At 40.5% G+C, this 26,660-nt stretch overlaps 1 protein-coding gene across 3 annotated transcripts; it reads left to right on the forward strand.

The window, feature by feature from the left end:
* The first annotated feature begins 1,541 nt into the window (after positions 1 to 1,541).
* Positions 1,542 to 20,463, forward strand: kdm5bb (lysine demethylase 5Bb). Of its 3 annotated transcripts, none has more exons than XM_065961087.1 (29): positions 1,542 to 1,957; positions 3,438 to 3,515; positions 3,962 to 4,084; positions 5,103 to 5,273; positions 5,795 to 5,851; positions 6,662 to 6,817; positions 6,973 to 7,066; positions 7,397 to 7,518; positions 8,214 to 8,264; positions 8,534 to 8,692; positions 8,836 to 8,955; positions 9,054 to 9,212; positions 9,915 to 10,096; positions 10,204 to 10,366; positions 10,504 to 10,623; positions 10,727 to 10,921; positions 11,100 to 11,281; positions 11,427 to 11,551; positions 13,107 to 13,257; positions 13,396 to 13,510; positions 14,034 to 14,389; positions 15,084 to 15,222; positions 15,315 to 15,494; positions 16,804 to 16,965; positions 17,087 to 17,572; positions 17,666 to 17,750; positions 18,628 to 18,836; positions 18,925 to 19,179; positions 19,549 to 20,463. In XM_065961087.1, exons 1-29 carry the CDS (start codon positions 1,805 to 1,807, stop codon positions 19,678 to 19,680), a joined length of 4,680 nt encoding a protein of 1,559 aa, XP_065817159.1. In that variant the 5' UTR covers positions 1,542 to 1,804; the 3' UTR covers positions 19,681 to 20,463. The 3 variants fall into 3 exon arrangements, with proteins under 3 accessions (XP_065817159.1, XP_020491673.2, XP_065817160.1); XM_020636017.3 differs by having other exon boundaries at positions 7,400 to 7,518; XM_065961088.1 differs by lacking the exon at positions 5,795 to 5,851.
* The last annotated feature ends 6,197 nt before the right edge of the window (positions 20,464 to 26,660 follow it).

Genomic DNA, 26,660 nt, shown 5'->3' on the forward strand with positions numbered 1-26,660 from the left:
ATTACCTTTAACTTCTTTAAACATGACTTTAAGAGACAATAAACCTCCGGTTATAGAATATACATCTGCAGATGTTACAAAACGTTCGTGAAGAGCATCCAATCAAACTGCACGGAATGGCTATTTAAAAAATGAGTCCCGGTAGCCGTTAAGGTGTCACCTTATATTCATCCGCACAAGTGTAAACATAAAACAGTTCTCAAAGACGTGAAAGGTGACTTGAAAACACGATGCATAGCAAGTGTCCATGTTGTTACATATCAGATTTAGTGACGAATTGGAAAATGACACGAACATTTCAACTTCTCTTTACAAATGTATAGAGCCGAGCTATAGGATAAAGACTGAGGAGCAGCCATTATAATCGCTTCTTTATCTGCAGAAAAAAAAAACACACACACAAGGACCTTAGTGTTTCATTAACATTACACATTCCTATCTAAAAGACTTAGTGAAGCCTAATAGTGAAGTTAAATGTTGGAATATCCACCACAGTTATAGTCAAGCCAAATCCAAACAGTCTAATACATTAACCTTGGGTGTATTATTTTCAATATAAGGCTATTCATTAATTCCAGATTTATATTTTGACTGCAGTCAGTGGTGGACATAAAGTGGCCTACAATCAATCAAAAACGAAGCATGCTACAAATTATTTCAAATACATTTAGTGGCAAAATGGATGCACACAGACCTATAGTCACAATCTTGGATGATTATTGCCACAAATCAGCAAAGCACGCCAAAGAAAAAGCCTTCTATATACATGTTTTATCCAGAATCATAAAAGGCTCAATCCATGTATGGATCTTGTAGTGACGATGGTCTAATAAGGATTTAAAAAAAAACATCTAACCCTAACAATAGGCACTATTCAAAGCCAACAATATGGTGTCTTTATATAACATGGGTAGTAATAGAATAGAATTCCTTTATTGATCCCAAACTGGGAAATTGTGGCGTTACAGCAGCAGGTTATCCAAACACACAATATGAGTAAAAAATAACACAATGTTAGCAAATTTAAACACAATATAATATTAAATACAAAGTAAATAAACACTAAAAATATCAAGACTAAGAATGTGAATATATACAACCAGGATTTAACTAAGCATTACTAGTCTTAAATAGGAAGATTAAATATGGAAGATTGAATGTAAATGTGCAAAAACAGAGTAGTAAATGGTTGTAAATTAAATATGAATGATTAAATGTAAATGTGCAAAAAACAGAGTTGCAAATGGACAGTGTTGACACACGTTAAAGTGCATGAGTGTAGACATATAATAAGCAGAAACTACACAATATAACGGCGAGTAGACAGACAAATGAAGTGAACACAACACAAACAATAGTCAGCAAATTTATATGAGTATCAAATTGCCTGAAATCAAAATGACGTGTCTCTCTAACAGCATCTTGAGACGTTACCAAAAGAGAAATCCCACACGCACTAATGGGACCTTGAGTGGTGTCTAGTTTCTTCAGCGGACGTGCTCACTGCCTTGGAACGTTCTCCTCTCTGTGCATGGATGTGTGTTTCAGTGGCTGTGTGTGTGTGTGTGTAAGTGTGTGTGTGAGTGTTAGTAGCCTGTATGTGTGTAAGCTGCCTCATATCGTGTTGATGACGACCGACTGCCATCGAGCCTGACGGCGAACAAACGGCATTTTAAATTAAACAAGAAACACTCCAGGGGTTGTTTTTTTTTTTTTTTAGGTACTTTTTTTTTTTTTTACAAAGTGAGTGACCTCTCTCTTCTGTCCGAGCCGCCGCCGCCGCCGCTCGGGTCGGTCCGACACGATGAGCCAGCCTCGGCCGGACGAGTTCAAGCCTCCTCCGGAGTGCCCGGTCTTCGAGCCCAGCTGGGAAGAATTCAAAGACCCGTTTGCCTTCATCAACAAGATCCGTCCAATCGCCGAGAAAACTGGCATTTGCAAAGTCCGACCGCCTCCGGTAAGTGCTGGGTGGGGGGGGGGAAACGATTAAAACAGACCCCTCCACACTGATGCTCGACCGTCGAGTCGGCGGTTAGACGGTCCAAGCGCTTCGGGATTTAAAGGGACTGTTCAACATGGCGGATTCACGGCTATGTTCATTCTTTGTGCTGCCACAGCTTAGCAACCTATTCCCCCCCCCTCCCTCTCCACATTATTACCCTCACTGTGGTCGTTCTGGTTTATTTTTCTGTTTTAACTTCACGCTACTTGGCTTTAGTAAAGACCGTGTCCGCGTCTTAGGAGTGAAATATAACCGTGGTTCGCGGATTGTCAACAAAGCCTTAATGGTCCCCGATCAATGGGCCACTTAGCACGAGTAGCATGCTAATGCTAGCTGGTAGCTCACCGACCCAACCTGTCATAATTGACGCTTTGACAAAAATAGGTGGCAATGCGGAAGCCTCTCTCTCTCTCTCTCTGCTGTGTAGTAAATGATAATAAAACGTAAATAAAATAAACACGGTTGGTGAAGCTTTGTGTTCCTCTTCGTCCTTTAAAAGTCACCAAAGCCCTGCAGTTGACGTTAATTATGGATTATTTGTTGAGTAGCATCATGATGCAGTTGGGTCACTCAGTGTACTTGTGACCCATCACTCCTAACTGAGTGTTATGATGATTATTATTGTTGAAGAGTGTGTTTTTTATCAGGTGGTTTAGATATAGATGGATTATAAGATAAATGACCCCACGATGGGACAAGAAGTACACACTGTTATTGTCCACTTTTAAGTGTTTAAAAAGGGAGTTTTGACTCTTGGAAGTTGTCTTTTTAACCCGTGATTTGACACAGCAGTTCAGTTGTTTTGCAGGTTTTTAGACTTAAAGTGTGTTATAGATGAGCTACTGCTCATGTATGAGCCTGTGTTGTAGGGTGTTGTCCTCCATGTTGGCTTTGTGGTAAGCTGTGCTGGTGAGTGAGTCTTCCATCTGGCCATTTTGTGTGCCAGTGGGGGATGTTGGCTACTGACTTAACACAAGAACTTGGGTCTCTGGACATTACTTTTTTTTTGGTAAATGCAGGATCACGTGTTATCTTTGCAAGATTATTGATGAGTGTTGTGAGATGTAAATTAAAGAGGATCACAGTATTCCTGCAGTATCAGCTGATGTCTTTTGCCTCTATGGCACAAACTTGGTTCCAAAATTAGTTAAAATATGTTCAAGATAGCCGTAGACATTTTTAACTGACTATTTTAGTTTGGCGATGTCACCGTTGGTAAAGAATCTGAACATTTCTAAAATTTGGGTCAGATCTTTTGAAGCACAATTGTCACGAGGACACCATTTTGAATTGAAAGAAAGTAGACCTGGTAAACAAAAATTATCAACGCGAAACTGAAACCTGTCAAAACTGCCGATTAAAAAATCTATCCTTGTGACATGTTTGTCTGTGACGACCTTTTGATGCCTTTGTGTGTATTTTTGTTGTCGTTTAGGGCTGGCAGCCTCCGTTTGCTTGTGATGTTGACAGACTTCACTTTGTTCCACGGATCCAGAGGCTCAATGAACTGGAGGTGAGTGGATTGAATCAGTGATCATTACATGACTGTATCTATGTTTGACTAATGAAGTCATTTCATAAAATGGACATTGATTTGATTTAATTTTGACCTCATGTTACTGTCTATGCAGCCCGTGCTCACGATAACAACAAACAGTGATGAATAACCTTAAGTGAGAGTGTTATACAAACGCATAATAACTCATATATACTTCTTCCAAAGGTTAAATTATAAGACATGAAACCATGGATGGTTGTTGTTTATCTTAATCAACAGGATTCTTTTCCTAATTTTCTTGGGGAAATAGTCCACTGTCTCAAATAAATGTGTTCCATTACAGTGTTCCCCAGAGATTGTGTTGGTTTTCAATGAATGCCTTCAATTCTTTTTCTCAGTTAATTTCCTTCGACTAAATCTATTTATAGCCCAGTGTCGTCATTTATTGTTCATTTTCCCAGGCACAGACCAGAGTCAAGCTCAACTTCTTGGACCAGATTGCCAAATTTTGGGATTTGCAGGGATGTGCCCTCAAGATTCCTCACGTGGAGAGGAAGATTTTGGATTTATATAAGCTGAATAAGGTGGGATATTAACATCACTCAGTACTGCTTTTCACATACACTCCATGTCTGCCTCACTAGGACCGCCTTACACCTGTACAGTCTGATACGACCGACAGTACTACAGCTTTGCCCTGAATGTTCTGCTTTTACAATGTTTATAAAAGCATTATAATGTTAATAATGTTTACTGTAAACACAACAAAGTACAACCTTAATGACAAAGCTGTAGCTTAATTAATACCTGTCTGACAAGTCGTTTTCACAAATGAACTCCTGGAAAGTTCAAGTTCAAGATCTCCGGGAACAAGACATCGTGGAAGTGGCGCACAAAGCAACAGAGTCCGACTATAATGTGATAATTTGCCTTCATATCAATGCTATGTGTAATTCCACACATTAACAATATCAACATAAGAGTGGAGAAGAACATGGGGCGTCGGTGGCCTCGTGGTCAGTTTGCATTCATGTGCAGGGGATACAGTTCTCAAAGTTGGCAGCCTGGGCAGTCCTGTCTCTGTAATAAAGGCATAAAAAGGCTCGTCCAAAAAAATCATATTTAAGAGAAGAAGATGTTGGCAAACAGAATACATAATGAAGCTTTTCATTTTGTGCATGGAGACTGCACTGGTCATGTGCGTACAGTCTATATGTTGTGGCGCTGTTCCATGGGCGCTTACATAAGTGAATTTTCCTGAATATTTCCTGCTGTGTTCACACATCAACTCACCCCGACTTCATGCAAAAAAAAAAATCTGCTAGGGAGCTGGCAGGAAAAGTCGAGTGAAAATGTGATCTGTTTGTGTTCACACATTCAGCTCGCTCCAAACATTCCAGGAAGTTTTCAGGAATTAAGTGAAAGCACCATCCGGTAGTTTTTAGTCCCAAAAGCAGATTTTTTTTTGCAAACCTGTTGTATTAGACATTTCTTTCTAGATGGGTATTTTTTTAAATGAAGTGGCAGGTGAGTGTATATTTATAGAAACCTTAAAATGAGGTGAAATAACTCACACCATTACTTTAACCCGTGTCATTTCAGCTGGTAGCAGAGGAGGGTGGATTTGATATCGTGTGTCGGGACAGGCGATGGACTAAGATTGCAATGCAAATGGGATTCGCTCCTGGCAAAGCTGTCGGCTCACACCTGCGAGGGCATTATGAGAAAACGCTCTATCCCTACAACCTGTTTCAGAGCGGAGCAAACCTGCTGGTGAGTTGGACACATTGTTCAATATGACGGCCAACCAGTGTGTGACTCATCTGCTATACAAACCCTAATAATGCTTAAATAGGCATTTTATTTCTGTCTGTTTTATCATTTGAAATAAAATAAAAAAACGCTAATTATTTTTAAACAGTTGTTTCATATTTTATAAGAGCCCTGTCAAAGAATTGAAGGCAGGATGGATTCCATTAAGACCTTTAAGATAAATGGACAAAAAAAAAGCATTATTAGGATATGCATGTCGTGTGTTGGGCTGTAACTTCAATGTGTGTTTTCTTTATTTACATGTAGAATTCAAAGTTTCGTTCACACCGTGTACCTGTTTCTTTTGAAAAGTCTACTAATGTGATCTGGTGCCTCGCCATGTCGTTGAGAAGCTTTTGCACCCTAATCGTTCAAAACATGTCGCGGGAGAGCTTTATCCGCTGTTGTTGGATTGGTGCTGCGTGACCTCCTGGACAGGTCACTCTAAATTGTTTAATTATCCAAGCTCTCTCTTGCCTCAGGCACCAGAGGCAGCTTCCAAACTGATGCGTTTGGAGGCTGATCCTGAACTTGAACAGGTATGTTTGTGTCATGGTCAGAAGCCGCTCGGCCTCATAATTAACAAACTGCATGTTAATCTTTTGCTGGACAGTACGCTGTGAGTGCAGCTTCTTGTTGTCGGTATATTTGCAGATGTGGGGTTGTGAATGAAACCCCTTCTTAGGTCAGTCATTAACCAGTTTTATAATGAAAGGATAACCTCAAAGGAATGATCTGCAACTCTACAAGTCAAACTATGTTGACAGCTTTATTTTAAGACTTCCTTTTCTTTCAGGAGATTTTCTCTTATTTCTGTCCTTCCCAAAAGCTACTTTAATTTGGAAAAACAACCAACTCACACACAACTCCTAAAACTTTGATATTCACTGCTTGTATGCCCTTCTTTTGGCTCTTATCTGTCCTTGGACGTCTCATTGGCATGTTGCTCTTCAATTTCAGAGCTCCCTGTTTGGGCTGAACACTGCAACTAACCACACTCTTATGGCCCCTTCAGCTGTGTGAATAGTGTATACTATATTGTGTCTTAGAGAGAGTATGGCCCTGTTGTTTACCCATGTTTTGTAGCTCCCAACACTTTTGGGACATATCGTCCCGTTCATTTGTTTTGTTGCTGAGAACTGAAATTGTAACCATAAGGAGATCCTTTTAATTTTGTAATTTTTTTAAATGTACCCCACTGAACATTTCCACTTCCTGTTGTAGACACTTAGACTTACGATCTCTTGCTGATTGCCTCGTGTCAGCATACGGGGATTTATTCATTGAGGCCCTCTGATGATTTTGTAGCTAGTGAGCTGTGGTTTTAATAAACATGCTCTCTCCTGCAGTGCGTTCAGAAGCCAGTCAAGTCGGTGGAGACTGCAGAAAGTGTTGAGAGTGTGGACACAAAAGAGCACAAGCTGCAGGACCAGGCTCAGAGGCAGCCCGCCCAGACCCCCGAACCCTGTCCCAATGCTCGCAGAGCCAAGCGCATGAAGTGTGAGGTGGGTGTTGTTGTTGAAGAATGTCAAACACCTGACTCGAGCTGGCTTCGATGAGCTCTTGCATTCTTTGCTATTCTTTTTATTTGTTTGCACTCCCATCGCCAATTAAGTGGTTTTAATGTTGCCTGCAGTTTGACGCCTCACTTTGTCTGCAGGCTACCTGTGTGAAGACTGAACCAGGTGAGCCTGGGGATAACAAGCCCAACCTGAGGCGCAGGATGGGTTCTTTTGTGGCCAAGCAGGAACCAGGTCAGACTCCACCTCCCAAAGTGAACAAACACTTACATCATACTTTCACTGTAACACAACTGTAACCATTTGAACTTTAAGCATTTCTGTGTGTATAGATTCATAGGGGAAGTACTAACTGTTGACAAACATTTGTCTATTAAGAAACATTTAATAATGCCAATATGGAGCTTATAGTAAGCTCTATATTCAGAGGCTCCTTTTATATTTGTTATTAAATGTTATTATAATCATTTTAAAGATACTGGGGGGGTTAAAATCAACTGTGTCTAATATAGAAGCACTTTTAAGTCCAGTGCTTGGTACTGATGTAAGAAATGTTTCCTGCAGCAGAGAAAGAGATTCCCATCCCAGTGAAACAGGAACCAGTTGAAAGTAAAGAACCAGTAATTGAAGCAGAGAAACCCAAGTCGCGCTACAAGAAATACGTCGCTCCCGTCCCTCCGAGTCCGGTGAGTAGACGCCTCTCTTCTTTTATTGCCTCCTCGGATGAGATGTACCTTCATGAGAGACCACATTTCTAAATCGAAAATGAATGGTTGTTGGCTGAATGCATCATCTGAAGTACGAGCTCAGCTTTAATTGTTTATCGTTAAAAGTAGTCCTTCATAGCAGGTACACAAATAGAAATACAGAGAAAAATAAGAAGTATTTACAGGAGGAATGATAGCTCTGTCTCATATGTATCACAGCAACAGGAGGTACAAAGTGAAAGAAATAATGGAACATGGTGTTTTGCAGCAGATCAACACTTTCATAACCCAAAAACAAAAATGATATGCAGAATTAGAAGTTGAGACCATTGACTTAATGCGTGGATTGGTCTGCCATTTCATCGAAAGCAAACTAAGTGTAGATGCATTAACAGTAAGACCGAGTGAAAAGTGAGTGCTCAAACCGCCTCAGGAAGTGGTTTGAGATGCAGACTAGCCAGAAGTAAAAAGGCCCGCTTTCTCGCCCTGTGTAATCTTCACTCCTACCCTAACTGTGACAATGATAAGAGGTTATTGTAGTCTAATCTCCTTCATCCCTGAAGTGACCCTCATATGAATCCTCTCTGCTTGTGATAACCAGCAGCTAAAGTTTCTGCAAAAAAGAAAAAGAAAATGACCTTGTAATAAGCCGTATGTTCTCTGTCTCATTAAAGCAACAAGGAAAAATGGCTCCAGTGATTCCTACAGAAACAATCACATACCAGGTAATATGTCCAAAGCGGGCGCACATTTGTAAATAAAGTGTATTAAACCTCTTCTTGAGTATGTACCAGTGTAATTAAGATGTGAAGTGTAAAAGGGGCTTAATGTTAGACAACCTGTGAAAGAAAACCATCAGTTTCACTTTCATTAGAGTTTCCACTTTTAAAGGAATCAATCTTCAAATAATTTTTGCAAATTCTGGTTCTTTCAAAGCTTTTTTCATGACTCAAAAAAGACAAACAAGTTGGTGAAAAATGCCCTTTGTTCTCAGGTGGATCTGGTTGTGTGCCTGGTGTGTGGCAGCGGGGGAGAAGAAGACCGTCTGTTGCTGTGTGACGGCTGTGACGACAGCTACCACACCTTCTGCCTGATCCCTCCTCTGCAAGACGTCCCCAAAGGAGACTGGAGGTGCCCCAAGTGTCTGGCTCAGGTGAGGACTAACTGTGATGCCTCTTTTGATGTGATGATCAAAATTGTCTCTGGAGTATTGGGCTCTGCAAGTTATCCAAACGACGAGAACAACAAGTCCGTCTACTCATCACTGATGTATTTTTTGTTTTTTTCCTAACTCAGGAATGCAACAAACCTCACGAGGCGTTTGGCTTTGAACAAGCGTACAGAGACTATTCCCTGCGTGCATTCGGACAAATGGCTGATGCGTTTAAATCTGATTACTTCAACATGCCTGTTCATGTAAGTAGGAAGCGTTTTCAGGATGAATCTGGTCATTCTCTCTCACAGTGAGTATTTTAGTATTTGACCTAAATGTTTCCTTCATGTGTTTGTTACAGATGGTGCCCACAGAGCTGGTGGAGAAAGAGTTCTGGCGTTTGGTTGGAGCCATTGAAGAGGATGTTACTGTCGAGTATGGAGCTGATATCGCCTCAAAGGAGTTTGGGAGTGGCTTCCCCATTCCAAACGGGAAATTTAAGGTTTCCCCAGCTGATGAGGTATGCCCGCAAGAAAAAGCAACCGCCAACTGTGGATGCATGCATAGTTTAAATTTTATTACTGACACATTTTGTCCATCTATAACAGAATAAAATAGATTGAAATGCATCACAGAGATGTTGTCATTGATTTAAACATAAAAACATTCTGTATCAGACTGCATAAATGTAAAGCTATACTTTGCACTGTAATGCCTCATGCAAAGTTATCATAGAACCCACCCTCCTCTACTGTTCTTCATGCTACTTCAGCACACTCACTGTCATACAACAGGAACAAACTGCTCCAAATCAAACACAAAAAAACACTCGTCAATTGTTTGAGACCCTACCTTTCAGCCCTTGTTTATCCCATTTTATATTTCCAGTTCAAAGTGGGACTTTTAAGCCCTGTTACGTCATGGTGATGATGCAAATGCCCTTGAGGCATAATGGTGGGCCGAAGTCGGGGGGTAATGATAAGCATCCAAAGAGCTGCAGATTGGATTCGATCCTGGGCCGCCTGCTTGGAGGACTGTTGCTTCGTATATAGGGCCTAACTGCTCAGCTACCAGCACCCTTATTAGGAACATTTCCTATAGATCACAATGCAGCAAAACAAAAATCATCCCTGCATTGGATTATGTGTCTTTCACTTATTGGTCTCTTGTGTTTATAAGCTGTAAACAAGAAATTATCTTATTATTGTTCTTTGTTTTGCAGAAATACCTCAAGTGTGGCTGGAACCTGAACAACCTGGCAATGATGAAACCTTCTGTGCTGACTCATGTGACAGCTGACATCTGTGGGATGACGCTTCCGTGGCTTTATGTGGGCATGTGCTTCTCCTCTTTCTGCTGGCACATCGAGGATCACTGGAGCTATTCCATCAACTACCTGCACTGGTACTTAATATAGAAAAAAAGTGATATGATGGCTATCATCAGGCCTCACACCTTATTGTGTTTGTTTCATTTCAACCTACATCTTATTTTTATATCTTGTGCACCAGGGGAGAGCCCAAAACCTGGTACGGAGCTCCTGGTTTTGCAGCAGAACAGTTGGAGGAGGTGATGAGGAAACTGGCCCCGGAGCTGTTTGAGTCACAGCCTGACCTGCTGCACCAGCTGGTCACCATCATGAACCCCAACACCCTAATGGCCCACGGGGTTCCAGTAGGTTTTGTTTTTTTCTTATACAATAATGTTCACTGTCTATTATCTGCAGTAATGCACAGCTGAAGTTTACAGACGCTCAGCTAGACTCTTTAACAGGAACATTAATTATGTTCTTTGTCTCTCCTGTCCTTCAGATTTATAGAACAAACCAGTGTGCTGGTGAGTTTGTCATCACATTTCCAAGAGCCTACCACAGCGGCTTCAACCAGGGCTTCAACTTTGCCGAGGCGGTCAACTTCTGCACCGTGGACTGGGTATATATCCCTTTTTATTTTTGTGTCGTGATATTACTGTGACTTAATAAAACACAACAAAAACTGCCATTTTAACCCTTTCCTTTCCTCTGTGGAACTCCAGATGTCAATGGGCAGGCAGTGTGTGGACCACTACCGTATGCTGCACCGGTACAATGTGTTCTCCCATGACGAGATGGTGTGCAACATGGCCTCCAAAGCGGACACACTCGATGTGGTCCTGGCATCATCCGTGCACAAAGACATGGTCTCCATGATCCGAGAGGAGAAGATATTGAGGGAGAAAGTGAAGAAGATGGTAGGATAGTCCACATAACCATGTCAATACGACATGATGTTTTGTTTTGTATTGTATTGATTTTCTATTTAGCGTGCTTTCTCTGCTACACTTCCATGTGTGAACAACACAAGCACATGTTGCCATCTCTTCTTGATTTTCTCCCTTAACACCTTTTTCTGTTGTCCAACCCCTTCAGGGCGTGTTTCTTTGCAAGGAGGCCAAATATGATCACCTCCAGGATGACGAGCGGCAGTGTGCCAAGTGCAGGACCACCTGCTACCTGTCTGCCATCACCTGCTCCTGTAACCCAGGAGTACTGGTCTGTCTGCACCACATCACTGACCTCTGCTCCTGCCCTGTGACAAACTACACACTGAAGTAGGTCCCTCTGGAGTTCATTTTTTAACCTCTGTTAATATGGCGTGTGTACATAAATACTGTGTGTCTTATGAAAATGTCATTTATTACTGAAACTCTCTGCAGCTCCAGTCCATTTAAGTGTCTGTTTCTCTTCTGTCTGCAGCTACAGATACACACTGGATGACCTGTTCCCCATGATGAATGCTGTGAAGCACCAGGCTGAGCTGTACGATGACTGGTCTGCCCTCGTCACAGAGACTCTAGAGGCTAAACTGGAAAAGAAAAAAGGTAAGATCTAATTCCAGATTAGCAAACAAAAAGAATAATACAAGCTCTCTTCAAAAACAAACTCTGCTGGGTAAAAGTAAGTCTTCTTTTCCCATGCAGCCATGTGTTAGCTGTTAGAACACTTGGCATTTTGTTTTTAAATGATCTCAAATGGTTTAGTTGATACATTTTTGTCTGTAGGGAGCTCTTTAGTGTGTGTGACGCATGCAGAGAACCAACAGCATATTGTTCCTCGTTTAGAATCAAATAAAAGTAACGTTGCCGTTTTCATGAAACTGTTCTGCTGATCTGTCAGTGGCTGTAAAGTAGTAGACTATAACAAAAGATAAGACAGACGATGAAGCTGTGCTACACATCGTCTTTAATTGATGTTGTTCTAAAATGACAGCTCCAGGACACAGATGTCACATTCAGTTAAATGCCAGTCCCCTCCACTCTTACTGTGTGTCGCCTCCTCCGCTTCCATTTCATGTTGGAGAGACTTAAGAGGCGAGGAGAAGAAGCTAGGAAAGGATATAAGGATGTACAACTCGGGAATAAATATGCTCATATATCTCTGACCGAAGTGAATTGTGTGATGAACAACTGTATTGTGTACAGTTCAGTGAGTCGTGTAACACTTTATCTCTAACCTGATCCAACTCTCTCAGCAGCAGTAAAAAAAAAACGTATATGACACCATCGTTTGCTATCTTTTGTCCTGGTTGATCACATGATGCAGCCACAGTGTCTCTTCTTCTTTCTGCTTCCCTCTGCTCACCTCAGCCACATTTCCTCCTCAGTATGCAAAGTTGTTAATGACTATGCCAGTGTAAAGCAAAACATGCAAAACGCATACAATCCTGTTTTTCTGCTCCGAAGTAGTGCTGTCACAAGACCAGAATCTTAAACTTGAGTATGATACAAGTCAAAGGATCCAACAATATTGATTTCCTGTTACCATGGCAACTAAAACAGAGCTCAGAGGCACCCAATTTTGGGTAAAGTGTTGTTGTTGTTTTTTTTTTTTTTACTGAAAATTGCAAACTTACTCCCGCACACTGTCTAAATTACACAAATATGTTGGCATTGAATTTGTGCAATTAAGTCCCCACTCTGAACGCAGCTTTGATTTAAAAATATGACGTAAAATAAGGTTTTGCCCTTTATGGTACTATTTATTATATAAATAACATCGATCACATTGTTTTAAACTAATGGTATAAAAGTATTAAGAACTGTGACAACCCTACTCCTAAGACTGAGTAGATATTTACATTTTAATACAACCATATATTTCAAGTATGATTTAAAGTTTTCTGTTGAGTAATCCTACATCACCCAATAAGAATGAAGGGCTATGCTGCAGCTGACTGATGAAGCTTGGCCGTCAGCATATAAACAGATCACTCAGACACTTTTACTCTGCATGAATGGGGAAATAACTGACAGTGATGTCAGTTAACTATAACCAATAACTGATCTTCACTGAAAAAAAGAAAGGATGAACAACGGGTAGAAGCCGGTTATTTACATCATGTGTCTGCCTCCTATTCATCTGATGTTCTCTCCTCAGGTCTGCCGGTGTTTCGCTCTCTTCTTGCTGCGTCTGAGTCCAAACTGTTCCCTGACAACGACCTGCTGCGTCGGCTACGTATGGTCACGAAGGATGCAGAGAAGTGTGCCTCTGTGGCACAGCAGCTTCTAAATGGAAAGAGGCAGACCAGGTAGGAATTAATACACTCTTACTACAACTGATGAGTTTATAGATTAGCTGTCTTCAATGTGTTTCTTAAAGTCAGGAAATCTTATTAGTGCCTTTTAATGGAGTTCACATTCTTAAATCAGCGTACTCTCTCCCTCAGGTATCGCTGTGGGAACGGGAAATCATGCAGCCAGCTGACTGTGGAGGAGCTGAGTTCATTTGTTAGGCAGCTGTATAACCTCTCCTGCAGTCTCCCTCAAGCCCCCCTGTTGAAGGTAAGATGGTTGAGGACGGATGCATGATGTAATCTTACAAAAGCCTTTTTTCACGTTTGCTCTCCTGAAAAGTGTTCAGGACAGGCTGCCCCTGAAATCCCCTGTAGATGCCAGTTCACATATTCACTTCACAGCGAAAGACTGGCATCACTTTGACCATAACATTTGACAGGCATCGAGAGCCAACATATAAAAATAATAATTTGTTTAATCAACTATTTATTCATTCTGCTGTTGACTAGCGAGGGTGATAATGTTTAACCTTTTAGTAAAGTAAACACACACCCCTAAAATCAATACTACATATCATTAAACGTATACACAGTATCAACCAACGAGTGTTAGGCACATACTTTCAATCACAACAGAATATTCTCACAGATTTAAAGATTATGAGCCTATATTTAATCCGTACAGTGTCGACGCATCTTTAGACAAAGACATAGTTTGCCATCTTAGGAAAGAAGTATGTGAAGGCGTTTATTCTAACTCCCTGCATTCCTGGATTCATGTCTCTCTGTAGGACCTCTTGAATCGCATCGAAGACTTCCAGCAGCACAGTGAGAAGGTCCTGGCAGACAAAGTCCCCAGCGTGGCTGAGATCCAGAGCCTGTTGGACGTCAGCTTCGACTTTGACGTGGAGCTCCCAGAGCTGCCTCGTCTCCGGGTGCGGCTGGAGCAGGCACGCTGGCTGGAGGGGGTGCAGCAGGCCAGCGCTCAGCCTGCCACCCTGACTCTGGAGACCATGAGGAGGCTCATCGACCAGGGAGTCGGCCTGGAGCCCCATCCGTTAGTGGAGAAAGCCATGGCCCGCCTGCAGGAGCTGCTCACTGTGTCGGAGCACTGGGAGGACAAGGCGAGCAGCCTGCTTAAAGCCAGGTGAGGGCAGCACTGACTGATCTGTGATGATGTGAGCCTCTGAGCAACAGGGTGGTGAAACATCCAAACAAAGATATATCATTTCTTAGTACTTTGTGTCACTTTGTATCATAGCTGTATCCTCATGTCAGGGTGTTTGCACTGATTGTAAATGATAAATGTTATAAAACATCAGTGCGCCTGATTTTGCTTCATTTAATTACAGCTAGTGCAAAATGCTGCTGCTAGAATATTCAACAAGATCAACAAAAAGTGAGCATCACGTTTAGTTCTGCCGTCATTCCACTGGTTCTCACTGCTGTTCAGTATTAACTGTCACAAGTGCTTTTTCAAAAGGTCTAATGGCATGGCTGTCAGGAACATGCATCTTTTCTTTCTCCCAAGGCAGAGAACAAAGATTTCAACAGGAGCTTCAATTAATCCATATTTTTAAAGCTTACCTTCCTCTACCATGCTTAGTTTACTGCAGCTTTGAAGCTTGACTTAGAAAATATTTGTAGTTCTTTCTATCATATTAGAAAGATTTTCAACAATTCTCAAGATGAATCCATTTTAAGAGTCGTACTTTTTAAAACATTTGGAGTTTTCTTGGCACCACACACTGATCATCAGTGTTGATGTTGTTATTGATGCGTTATTGTCCTGCTTTATTACCTTCAGTTTCTAATGTGTTTTTCTTTTCTGCACACCACAGACCTCCACACTCCATAGAAATTCTTAGTGCTGCTGCTGAAAAGGCTTCTGCCATCCCCGCTTACCTCCCAAACTGTCTCCTCCTGAAAGACTCCATCAGAAAAGCACAAGAGTGGCTTCAGGAAGCCAAAGAGCTTCAGGTTAACACAACCACTTGGACAACTAATGACCTATTCTCTGTTTGGATTCATTTGGTTTGTGTTCTAACCCTGAAATACATGTTATTTTTCAGGCCAGTGGCTGTGTCCTGATGATTGACAGCCTTTCTGATATGGTGCTGAGAGGACAAGCCATCCAAGTCCACCTGGAGCCTTTAGACCGGCTCGAGTCTTTAATGGTAGAAGTGCAAGAATGGAAGGAATCTGCAGCTGCAACTTTCCTTCCCAAAGACTCCACCCTCACCTTACTGGAGGTAAAATCTCACAAATGATTTAGAAAGAGTAAATAAGTCCACTAGGTATAAACTCTTGAAATGAAACATATTTACAACATCCTGATAAAAGGATACAGATTTTATTAGCAGCACAGCAGCTTGTGAATGACAGACTCATACATGTAGACATGCAGTCTTAATGAGGCAGGTTAAAATACCATAAAATCTGGAGTATAAGAAGCACTTAACATGTTTTCATCTAAAACGTTGTCCGTGTCCTATATATACGGGTGTGACCAATATACCAGTATAAAATGCTGACACCATCACCCACAGCACGCCGCCTGACGAGATTGAAAATGTGTCCCAAATTCATCTTGTTTTGCAAGCTGTGCTGGGAAACACGACGAGGCCGGCAGCGTCACTTTTGAACATCTTTCCTCCGTCATGAGGTCATTGTCCTGCAGAAAGGAAACAGTGGTTTACTGTTCAGTCAATAATGCCTGTGGAGTGCTGCTTTGATTGAAAGACTCCTCAATTAAAGTCAACAAGTGACCAGCAGAGTCAGGCAGCCCGACTCGTGGTCTGTGGGTCTGTATATCTTACAACTTTGCCCTTAGGCTGAGAGCTCAACTACAGTACTGTAGCTAGTGCAGACTCCACAAAGCAAAAACAGAGCGCGCTAAAAGAGCTGCACACAAACTGACCATTGTGGACTTTGCTGAACACTATACAAATTGTTACACAGGACCACAGTTCAAACCTTTCTGTCTCTGGGAGACGTCCAAAGACAGACTATGTCTTACTTACCGGTGTGACTATTGGTCAAATTAAAACCATAAAGTCTGTAATTGACTAAATAACAGATTTTATGGAAACTGTTTTTTTCTTGTTCTGTTGTCTTACAACACAAACAGAATGTAAACGTCATGTAAAATGAATTCAAAGACATCTTCTCCCGCTTTCCCCTTCTGCTTTTTTTTTAGGTTTTTCTCTCCCTCTACTCATTTTTTACAAATACATAAAAATCAGCATTAAGTCTTTAAAAAATGAAATGTATCATCATTAGACAAAAAACAAATGAAGAGGGCTTTCATATTATATCTGCCATCTGGACATGAGGGTGAATCAGCTACTTGTTTTTAACCAACTGAAGTTATTTGCTTTAATTATAGAATGTTTTTTATGCCATGTATTGATATGTGGGCTTCACAGATGTGAGCTGCTCTGACTAAAAGATTTGTGTGTAAAGATAACCATGAAGAGAAAAAAAGATCTGCTAGACTCTGGTCTTTACTCGTCTTGGCCGGTTCATGCAAAAGCCTGACAGTTATTTTGTTCAACACAGGTCCTGTGTCCAAGATGTGAAGTCGGAAATGTGGGTTCTCCAAAGAGGAAAGCAAAAAAAGGAAAAGAGTCGCCTAAAAGTAACAAGAAGAAAACGCCACGGCTCAACACTCTCAGCGATGTGGAGAAAGCTCTTTCAGAGACCAAGGATTCTACCTCTGCAGTGAGTGTAGTTACTCGAAGCCAAGCAAAGAAAAAAAAAAAAGCCCAGTATGGCAGTTAATGAGATTAATGAACCATCACTGTAGGAAGTTAGTCAGACTCACTCTGTGTTTTTTCACCAGATGGCAACTCTGGAGGAGCTGCGAGTACGGGAGATGGAGGCTTACTCTAATCTCAGGGCAGCTAATGAGTCAAAGCTCCTTCCCACAGCCGACAGCATGGACCTGAAGGTGTGTGTCTGTCAGAAGGCGCCCATGGGTGCAATGCTACAGTGTGAACTCTGCAGGGACGCCTTCCACAGCGTGTGCGTCAGAGACTCCTCAGACTCATGTGAAACACAGCCATGGCTCTGTCCGCAGTGCCAGCGATCAGAAAAGCCCCCCATGAACAAAGTCCTCTCGCTGCTGGCGTCTCTGCGGCGGTTGGGAGTGCGACTGCCAGAAGGCGACGCCCTTCACTATCTGGTAGATAGGACAGTTAACTGGCAGCACCAATCACAGCTGATCTCACAGTCATGTAACCTCCCAGAACTAGAAGAGAGACCAGGAACCCCTCCTACTTTAACCCGCTGGGCATCGGCAAGCCACGACAACCACAACAACTCTCAGGTCATTCTTCTTCTACTTCTTTACTGCCATTTTTCTGTAGCTGTTGAAACGGTTTGCAGATGCTAACTTTGAGATTTGATGTGTTTGATTCAGGCTCCATGTTTGACTCCAGAGTGGAATAGGACAAGCCATGCTCAGACCGTCTTCTACACCGAGCAGAGATGCATCCCGCTGCAGGGTCAGTGTCGTCCTAATCCGAACTGCAATAGAGACTTCATGGGGTTCAGTGGGGTTCTTCACATGAAACCTGACATGAGCCCGGTTCAATGTGTTCCACCAAAAAAGCTCTAAGACCACAGAAACCCGCAAAATATTTGTTACACAGCATTCTGGGATGTCCTGGCAGATGAGCAGAAATTGGCCTGAACACAGGCTGTCTCTGAACGAAGTCCTTCATACATTAATTATGAAAAAAGAGTTCAATTGTCTCTCTCTTTAAACTTAATCCAACTTAGCTGAAGTGACTTTGCCCAGCTTTGTGAAGCCCATAATGAAACAAAACTATACTATACGATACACTGAAACTTGTCTTTGGGAAATGTATCTTTAACACATGTAGCTGCCTCCACAGTAGAATCAACAACAGAGAAAAGCACTTACCAATGTGAACCAAAAATACATAACTGCACATTACCCATAATGCACAAGATTAGCATTTAAGAAACAACAATAAAGAGGATAAGATGAGAACGCCGTGGTGCTTTTACATAACCAATACAGCCTTAAGAAACATTAGAGTGGGCACTAATGATTTAAACGGTTCACTTTGGATTGGGTTTCATCTGTTAGACGGTAGAAGCTTGTACCTCAGAGTGGAAGATATGAGTTCTGATTTTTACTCTCTGCACTTCCCTGAGTTCAGACTGCTCATAATTGACTAGAAGGAGAAGTTTTTAGTCCTCCCCATTATCTTAAAGATCAGCCAGACAAGAACTTGGATTAATTGCTGCTTTCAACATCATGTCGCTAACTGAACTGCTTCCCACTGCTGGGTTAAAAGGCTTGAAAATGTACAGATTATTATTGTTCATGATTAGTTTTCTTCTGTGCGACAGGTTTGAGTCAGGATCTGGAGGAACTGATGGTGGACGGGCTCCTGCTGCAGGTGTCTCTACCAGAGGTCCAGAGCCTCTACCACGTTTTATTGGACAGAGCTAGCAGCCAGCAAACCAACAGATGCATGTCACCGCCACAGGACGAGTCCGCAGACTGTGACCAACACACGCAGTTCAACTCTCAGGGAAAAAATCTGCCACTCAACCAGGTTTAAACTCTTTCTACAAGATAGACCAATCACAGTACTGCACAAAACTGCCACTTTGTCAGTTGTAATGTTTGATCTCTACTTTCAGGATGGCTTTGACAGTGTGATGGCCTCAGAAAATAAAGCAAAGCGGCATCTGGAGAAAGAAGGTTTGGATGCGGAGCACAGGGAGAAGGTCAAAAAGCACTCTCACAAAAGACAGAAGATGAATAAAAAGAACCTGCAGCGCAGGCCGACCTCGACCTCGTCCTCACCGCGCTCTGACTTCTCCCAGTCTGATGACTCTGATGAGGAGATGGCTGTGTGTCCGGCAGAGAGATGTCAACTCCCTGAGGGAGATGAGGTGAGAACAGTTCCTGTGAAGCCTCAATGTTCTGCTTTTGTCTCTTCAGGGGTCATTATCCTTTAACTTTAGGGAGACCTCATTATGTGGAATCTTCATCAAATATAATGTTACAACATGAATTGATTCTATACTCCATGAACCTGAATCATCATTATTAAATGTAGGCAACACCTAAAGGATCTTTGATGAAGGTCAAATGTAATTTCCCTTAAAATGATGAAAGCAACGATGCTGATGAAGAAGAGGATCTGCACAACATTTTTAACAGACTCGAAAGAGAAAGTCAGACAATGATGTACCACATACACGTACAGCTTTTGATCCATTATGTGAAAGCATCTTGTGTGTGTGTGTGTTTGTCTGCAGGTGGATTGGGTCCAGTGTGACGGCAGCTGTAACCAGTGGTTCCACCAAGTCTGCGTCGGAGTTACAGCTGAGATGGCAGAGAAGGAGGACTACATTTGTGTCACGTGTACGATGAACGATGGACACGAGTAAATGAAGAAAATGCTTTCCCCCCCCCCGAAGGACCGCTTAAGATGTCTGCCCTGTCGTCAGTCTGTTTATGGAGCCACCAGTCTGGATGTGTCACTGATCTTCTACTCCCCCCTCAACCACACCGCGTCCCGTCCCGTCTGTCCGACCCCTTTTGTAACAACGGTGCTATCTCCTCTTTGACTTGTTGTCCAGAACTATAATGTTTAGTTATTTTTTTGTATTTTTACACATATATATATTATATATATTTCTTTCTTCTTATGAACTGTTTGTGGTTGTCTCAATGGGAAAAAAAAAACAAACCAGGATGTGAAGTGTGCTGCATGGGATTCTATTACATCAGCGCCAAGGAGTCTTACAACACAACGCACCCGGTAACGAGGGTTCATATTATCCTCTCTGGAACCTCCTTGCATGTTAAACCAGAGCTAACGGGACAGAGATCATGGTTTTCATACACTTTCCCCACAGAATTAAAAAAAAAAAAAAAAAAAAAAAAAGACTATTGCATTTTTTTTCTTGAAATCCAGTGTTTAGTACCTGCATCTTAATAATATAATTATTCCCCCTTTTTTGTAGAATAGGTTTATTTATCTGAGCAATAATTTTCGTCCGAATTGACTTAAATGGCTTGATCTTGGCTGAGTTGTGTTGGTGCTTCAGCGATGGTGAAAGCCCCAGAGTGTAACCCAGCAGAGCGTTACTGAGAGAAGGACCTGGGTTTAGCTGAAGATGTTACAAGTTTATATATTGTGGAATAAAAACCTTTTGTTCTATTGAGAAGTCTTGCCTTTTTCACTTGATCGGTTTAAACTAAGACACCACGAGATGTTCTCACACACGGGGTTTTAGATTTCATTTACCCCAAAAATGTCATTGTTTTTATTTCAATGTGATACAAAGTGTTTTGGGAAGGTTATTAAAAAAACCGTTACATTATTTGTAATGTTTGTTAGATATCAGGAAGGCCGTTGTGCCAGCATTACTCAACAAATTCTCAACTGATCTAATCTGAATGTCTCCACTCTGAACTCTGTAATAGACTTTATTTGAGCACACTCTGGCTGCAGTAGAGGCTGAAGGTTAATATCTCATCTTAAGACACTAATAAGTGAGACATTTTTCTGCTCTAGTGAGATTACTGTTGTAAAGGTTGCTGTCCTTCTTTATGACTCGATTTACGGATTGAGTTTTCATTTCTCAATAAAGAAATCCACCTTTGTTTTTAACGAGACAATGAAAACGAATAAACCTGTTTTTACGAGTGAACCAGCTTTTTTTTTTAACAACACAAAACTTCAGTGTCTGAGATGACTGCATCTAAAAACAAGCGCTGCTGTTCTTGACTTCCCTTAGATAACTTTAGAGCTCAGCAGGACTTCTTCAGCTGGGAGAGGTAAATTTGTGTGCTTTTTGTCGTAACTAAAACTGTGAAAAAAAGAATCCTGCTGTTTAAAATATGTAGAACTTCATTCAAAGTACCGTACTCATATTTCCTTTAAGTCTTGTTTTTAACCCCCACACCTGAAGTTAAATATGAAGATATTGGCGTCTACAGAGAGCTGCGTCTATCAAACCAGAGTCTTTAAAGAAGTATTTCTCCTCCAACTTAATTAGTGATCTGAAGCAACTTCTCATGAAGGCCCTCACAACAGATATATGTGGTTCCTCATTTAACAACCCTCAGGTTGTCCTGATTGGTTTTGCATATTTCCGCTCAGAGCCAGTGAGCCACGTGCTCATGACATAATGACTCCCTTCTCTACTCACTCTGCAGGCCACAGAGAAACACAGTATTGTAAATGTGCACAGCATTTATTCATCATCCACCTGCAGTTTGACCAGTGTGGAGCCCGAATCATCGGTAATTAAGCTTTATGTTCGGATGCATTGGCAGTGTGATGGCCCGCTCTAATCTGCTTCTCACAGAGGGGGGGAGCCAAAAACCAGCAGAATGACAAGATGAGCTCACAATAAGATAAACATGGAGGTTATGGCTGCTGAGACTACAGCCACTAAATACTGACAACACTGATTTGATTGTACAAGAGCGTAAGGGGCAAAAACATAACATCATTAAATAACATTAACAATAATTCTGGAGTGGCTTTTTCATGGAGGTAAGATGTTTAAAGGTAAAAGTAATGATGGCTGAATGCAGATGAGCTGCTTCAGTTTAAGGCTCCTGGGGCCGTATTCACAAAGCTTCCTGAAGAGCTGCTCCTAGTGACAAAATTCTAAGGGTCAAGACATTTTCTAAGACTTAGATCCTTGTAAAGACAAAAGTAATTGAAAAGGCAACTTAACCCTAAAGAGAGCTCCTAAGGTGTTAAACTGTTAGGAGGAGTGAGGAGGACTTTCAGGAGGCTGAAGAGTTTCTCAAGATGAGGAGAAAATGAAGAATGAAGAATATTCTTATTGAATCAAAGTTGGGCTAAACAGACACAACATATTTCTGCAAATGATTCAGTCCATCTCAGACTGTTGTCAGTGCAAAGTGAGACATGCAGAGTAAATGTGGTTTACTCCACAGGTGTTTCTGACCTCAGGTTAAGGGCTCTTTACATGCTGATGTAACTATGTCACTGGGCAAGTACAGCTTACAATTTATTCAGCATAGATGTTAATGTCATAGTGCTCATAAATACATCTGACTAGATACTATGGTCTATTATCACTAAGAGAGCATTTTATTTTCTCTATTTTTTGGGATTAACCAATCACAGCTTCTGAAAAATGTACCAATGGTGTCGAACACACCTCCTCATTAAGATAAAAGTTTCAATCCCTTCCTCGCTCAGTTGCTCTGAGTAAGTATGTCTCTGAGAGGACTGTCAGAATATTTGTGAATACTGGCCCTGGTGTTTTGCATGCTGACTCACTGTAACACTGTCATAACTTACTGGTACAACCTGAATGTGTAATTATATATTTCATTGCTTATGATGTAACCCCTGCTCTTCTCCAAAGATAGGAATTACATTTCTAATGTGTCCAAAATACAAAAGAGAACATGATGAGGTCACAGAGGAAGAAAAAACTTTGGAACAAAAATTTAAAAAAAGGAAGACGTAAAAAAAAAAAAAAAAAAAAAGAAAAGAAAGGGAACTAAGGATCTACAATGGAGGGGAATGGGTAAGAAAATAAAATTAGGCAAAAGTATTTTACTGTGACACAGCTCCAAACACTATGTGGGATATAACTCGTTTTATATGTGAGATTGTTGCTAGGCTTGATATGATAATATTGCAGGTTATTTAAAGCCCGTAGTGTACATTTAGAACTATCTCAAAGGCTCAAGGGCTAACTTTTAGAATACACTATAGAGGGGGATTTCTTTTCATAACCACAATTTAAGTTTGAAAGAAAAAGAGAAAGAATTAGAAATGAGTCTGAATCTTTAATTGATTTGTGTAATTTGTTGCCTCTTAGAGCTAAAGACTGCTGAATACTCATCATATCATATACTATATATTAGATCTACTGATGGTGGTGCTTCTTGTATTTAATAACTTTTACATTAGGCTAAGTCGCCAATGATGCATGGATGTGTTTGTGTACTTTTATGGTACTCTTAAGATTGTTTGATGAGGTCAGCGTACAAAGGATCAGTCTCCAGAAGGATACTGCATATATTTATGTTTACTTTACACAACAATGATTTAAAGGCTGTCATTTATTACCTCCATATCAAATTTACGGCTGTGGTAATAACTATTTAATTAGTTTGTTTTGATAAACAGGGCGGCACATATTATGGAGTAACCCGAGCAACATTGTCCTCATGTATGCAGGACATTAAGTGATATTTACTGTCATAAAGTCATCTGATGGTGGACAGCCTTTGGTCTGTCATGAACTCCATATTTAGCGGGCGTAATGAGGAAGAAATGCAGGTTGAGTAACTCATATAATCCATTCAGTCATTGTGCTGTGACCAGCTGGGTGCCTTTCATGTGGCCAACAGAGGCCCTACACACACACACACACACACACACACACACACACACACACAAAAAAACAATGACAGAGGAAATATGTCAACATAAAAGTGGATGATCAACTGAAGGCAGCTATTTGGATACTGTCAATAATGTGACACACCTATGATTACATGAAACTCAGGAACAAAAGTTCAGTTAGCTATTCAAGCAGGACGAGGACAAACTCCACAGCTGAAAGCAAAACAGTGCTGTGTATTTAAAATATGATCAAACTGAGAGTCTAAATCATGTTAGCAGTGCACGGGTGCTTTGTATTAACTGCTAATGTGCTTACAGTATGTGCTTGAATGTGTAACGTTCATCTTTTTCAAGATCTCGGTCAATAAAACGAACATGTCAAATATAACTCACGTGGCTAATAGGTAGGACGCTTGTTTACTGGCAGTATGAGACACTGGGAGGAGGATTATATTTGCAGTTTAAGTATGGGCTTTTGAATGGTAACTCATGCTACCTGTTACTTAGGAGGGTTTGTTCAGCATATTGACACAGGAAAGTATACCCCCAACATCTGTTGCTGTGGAAAAATAAACACTAAAGTATTAAGTATTAACCTTAATGTTTTATACTGGAAGGATGTTAAGATAGGGAGCACAGACACGCTGCCACCATGACACTGCTGGAAGGGGAATAAGCCTCGCAGATATAAGGTCATACATTTATGTTTTGTGACATTTTTTTATTTACATATATATATTGAGGTGCTTAATCAAAGTGATTACAATTCCATCCAGCTGAAGTCTGAAGTTTCATGGCAATCCATCCAACATATATCTGTACATTTCACTAAAACTGGAACTATGTCATGGTGGTGCTATCGGGGAAAAGTCAGGCCATCACCTTGTGGTCATAATCTGTCACAAAACATAGATAAATAAAATAATAGTATGTAATAATAATTAATAATTATTTAGCATCCTTCAAACTAAAGTTACAATGTGTTTTATAATTATGACCATGTTTTATTACCATGAAATTTAAGTCTCAATTTTTATGCTCATGAATTATTTATATGTTGAGTTATCATAATAAACGAAAAAACAAACAAACGATCTGCTGGTGGTGGCACTAAAGAAAAGGTCAAATGTCAAAAGATGAATTAAATCAGTAGGATTTATCTTCTAGGAAAATTATTATCCATAAACCGTGTTAAAGACACAACCCATAAAATGTTGATGACACATTGGTTCAAATTTAGTGTTTAAAGTTTTTAATAGGCGTTATGGAAATTAAGACTCATATTTCTGGGTTGCTTCAGTCTCACATGAACTCTACTTCATCTCTCCACCCATCAGGGTGTTGAAATGAATGAGTTATATGTTGTTCTTCAGTGAGTCAAGTGTTGTGCACACATGAAACTGTCATGTGAGTAAACTGGAAATAATATGGAAGATGGCTCAACTCTGCTGCGCTTTGTTGCTTATTAAAGAAACAATGAAACCAGAACAGACAAACCAATGACTCTTCAACACAAAGTTAGCACAGCTTACATGTGCAAAACTGATGACATCATCGCAGAGTCCACTGACGACTGACAGGCACAAGGTGATCTGAATGTTTGATTTATTCTGCCTTATATCTGTATTTTACTGTATTAACAGAATATCCATTTTCAGCCTAAGAAGGTGCGTGAAACTAAAGGTTGCTACATTCATCTTTTAAATTCTATGTAAAATTACAACAACAAAAAACAGACTCACAACATCTTTCCAAAGTAAACGTATGATAAGACTGTATAGACGCCAGACAAACCATCTTGTATTTGGGTTATGTTATAGATGTAGAAACAAATCCCAGCACAATACAAATCCAAATGCCAAAGAATTACAAACACAGGAACTGTTTAAATCACATGGGGGGCTTCAAAGCACTTGTTATTGGATCCAACTTCAAACTTCACCTGAAAAATTCACTTGCCAAACATCAGCTCTCAGTGCAGCTGTGCTACTTTCTGAATCCAGGCTCTTCCTCTCTGCTGCTGTGAATGTTACTTTCTTCGTTTGGCTGATTTAGACTTTGGAGATATTACGATTTCCTCAGCTTCTTGAACATGGAGAAGAAGAAAGAGAAAATCGAAGAATGTACCTGACACACATTATATGTTGTAGGATTACACATTGTTGTTTTTTTTTTCAGGAATATCCACACCTAAATTATATTTTCAAGAAAACGTAAGACTAGTTGTTTTTAATTTAATGATTCGCCTAATGCTGCTCCATGTTTGTTCTGCATGCTTCGTGTATTTTATGGCTGTGGTTACTTACCTGATCACTCCAATACTGTCATCTTATTTATATTTGCAGTTTTTTTTGCAATGCTTCATCTCAACATGTTGCTTGCTCCCTAATTATGTGTTTTTTTCTGACTCTTTCTTGTTTTATTGTGTTGATCTTAAATCTGGCCAGGAGCTACAGATGGAAACTATCCTTTTGGTTAACAATGGCATATTTACAGAAATGTTGATTGTACTGTCCCTATAGGATAAATAATATTAATAATATTCCCACTGTCATTACTAAAATAAAGCCCCCTTTAAGTGAGAATTTATGTGAGAAATATGTACATATATATTGTAAGTATCTGTGGTGTGTAAGTGTTTATATATATATATATATATATATAGAGAGAGAGAGAGAGAGATAATTATATAATACATAAATCAAATCCAATAAATCAGGCAAGCTGTGACAAAATTGGCAAATTGGTCTTTTTTCCACAGGTATTTTATCAGTAGGCTATCAACAGGCGCTGAATGAAGAAGTTATTGTCTTTATGACGTGTTGGCAGTACAATAAACTATCCTGCCTGAGGAGCTCAGACTAGCTGCATCAGTATCTTCTTTTAAATCACTTTTAAAAACAAATTTTTTTATCGTAAGGCCTTCTTATAATCCTTGTTTCATCCAGGATGTTTTATTTGTTTTACTGTCAACTTCAGCCAATCTTTGTCTCGGTTGTTTCTCTTTCTCTCTGTTAA

Source organism: Labrus bergylta, chromosome 12, assembly GCF_963930695.1.
Source record: "Labrus bergylta chromosome 12, fLabBer1.1, whole genome shotgun sequence".
NCBI classification, from domain to species: domain Eukaryota; kingdom Metazoa; phylum Chordata; class Actinopteri; order Labriformes; family Labridae; genus Labrus; species Labrus bergylta.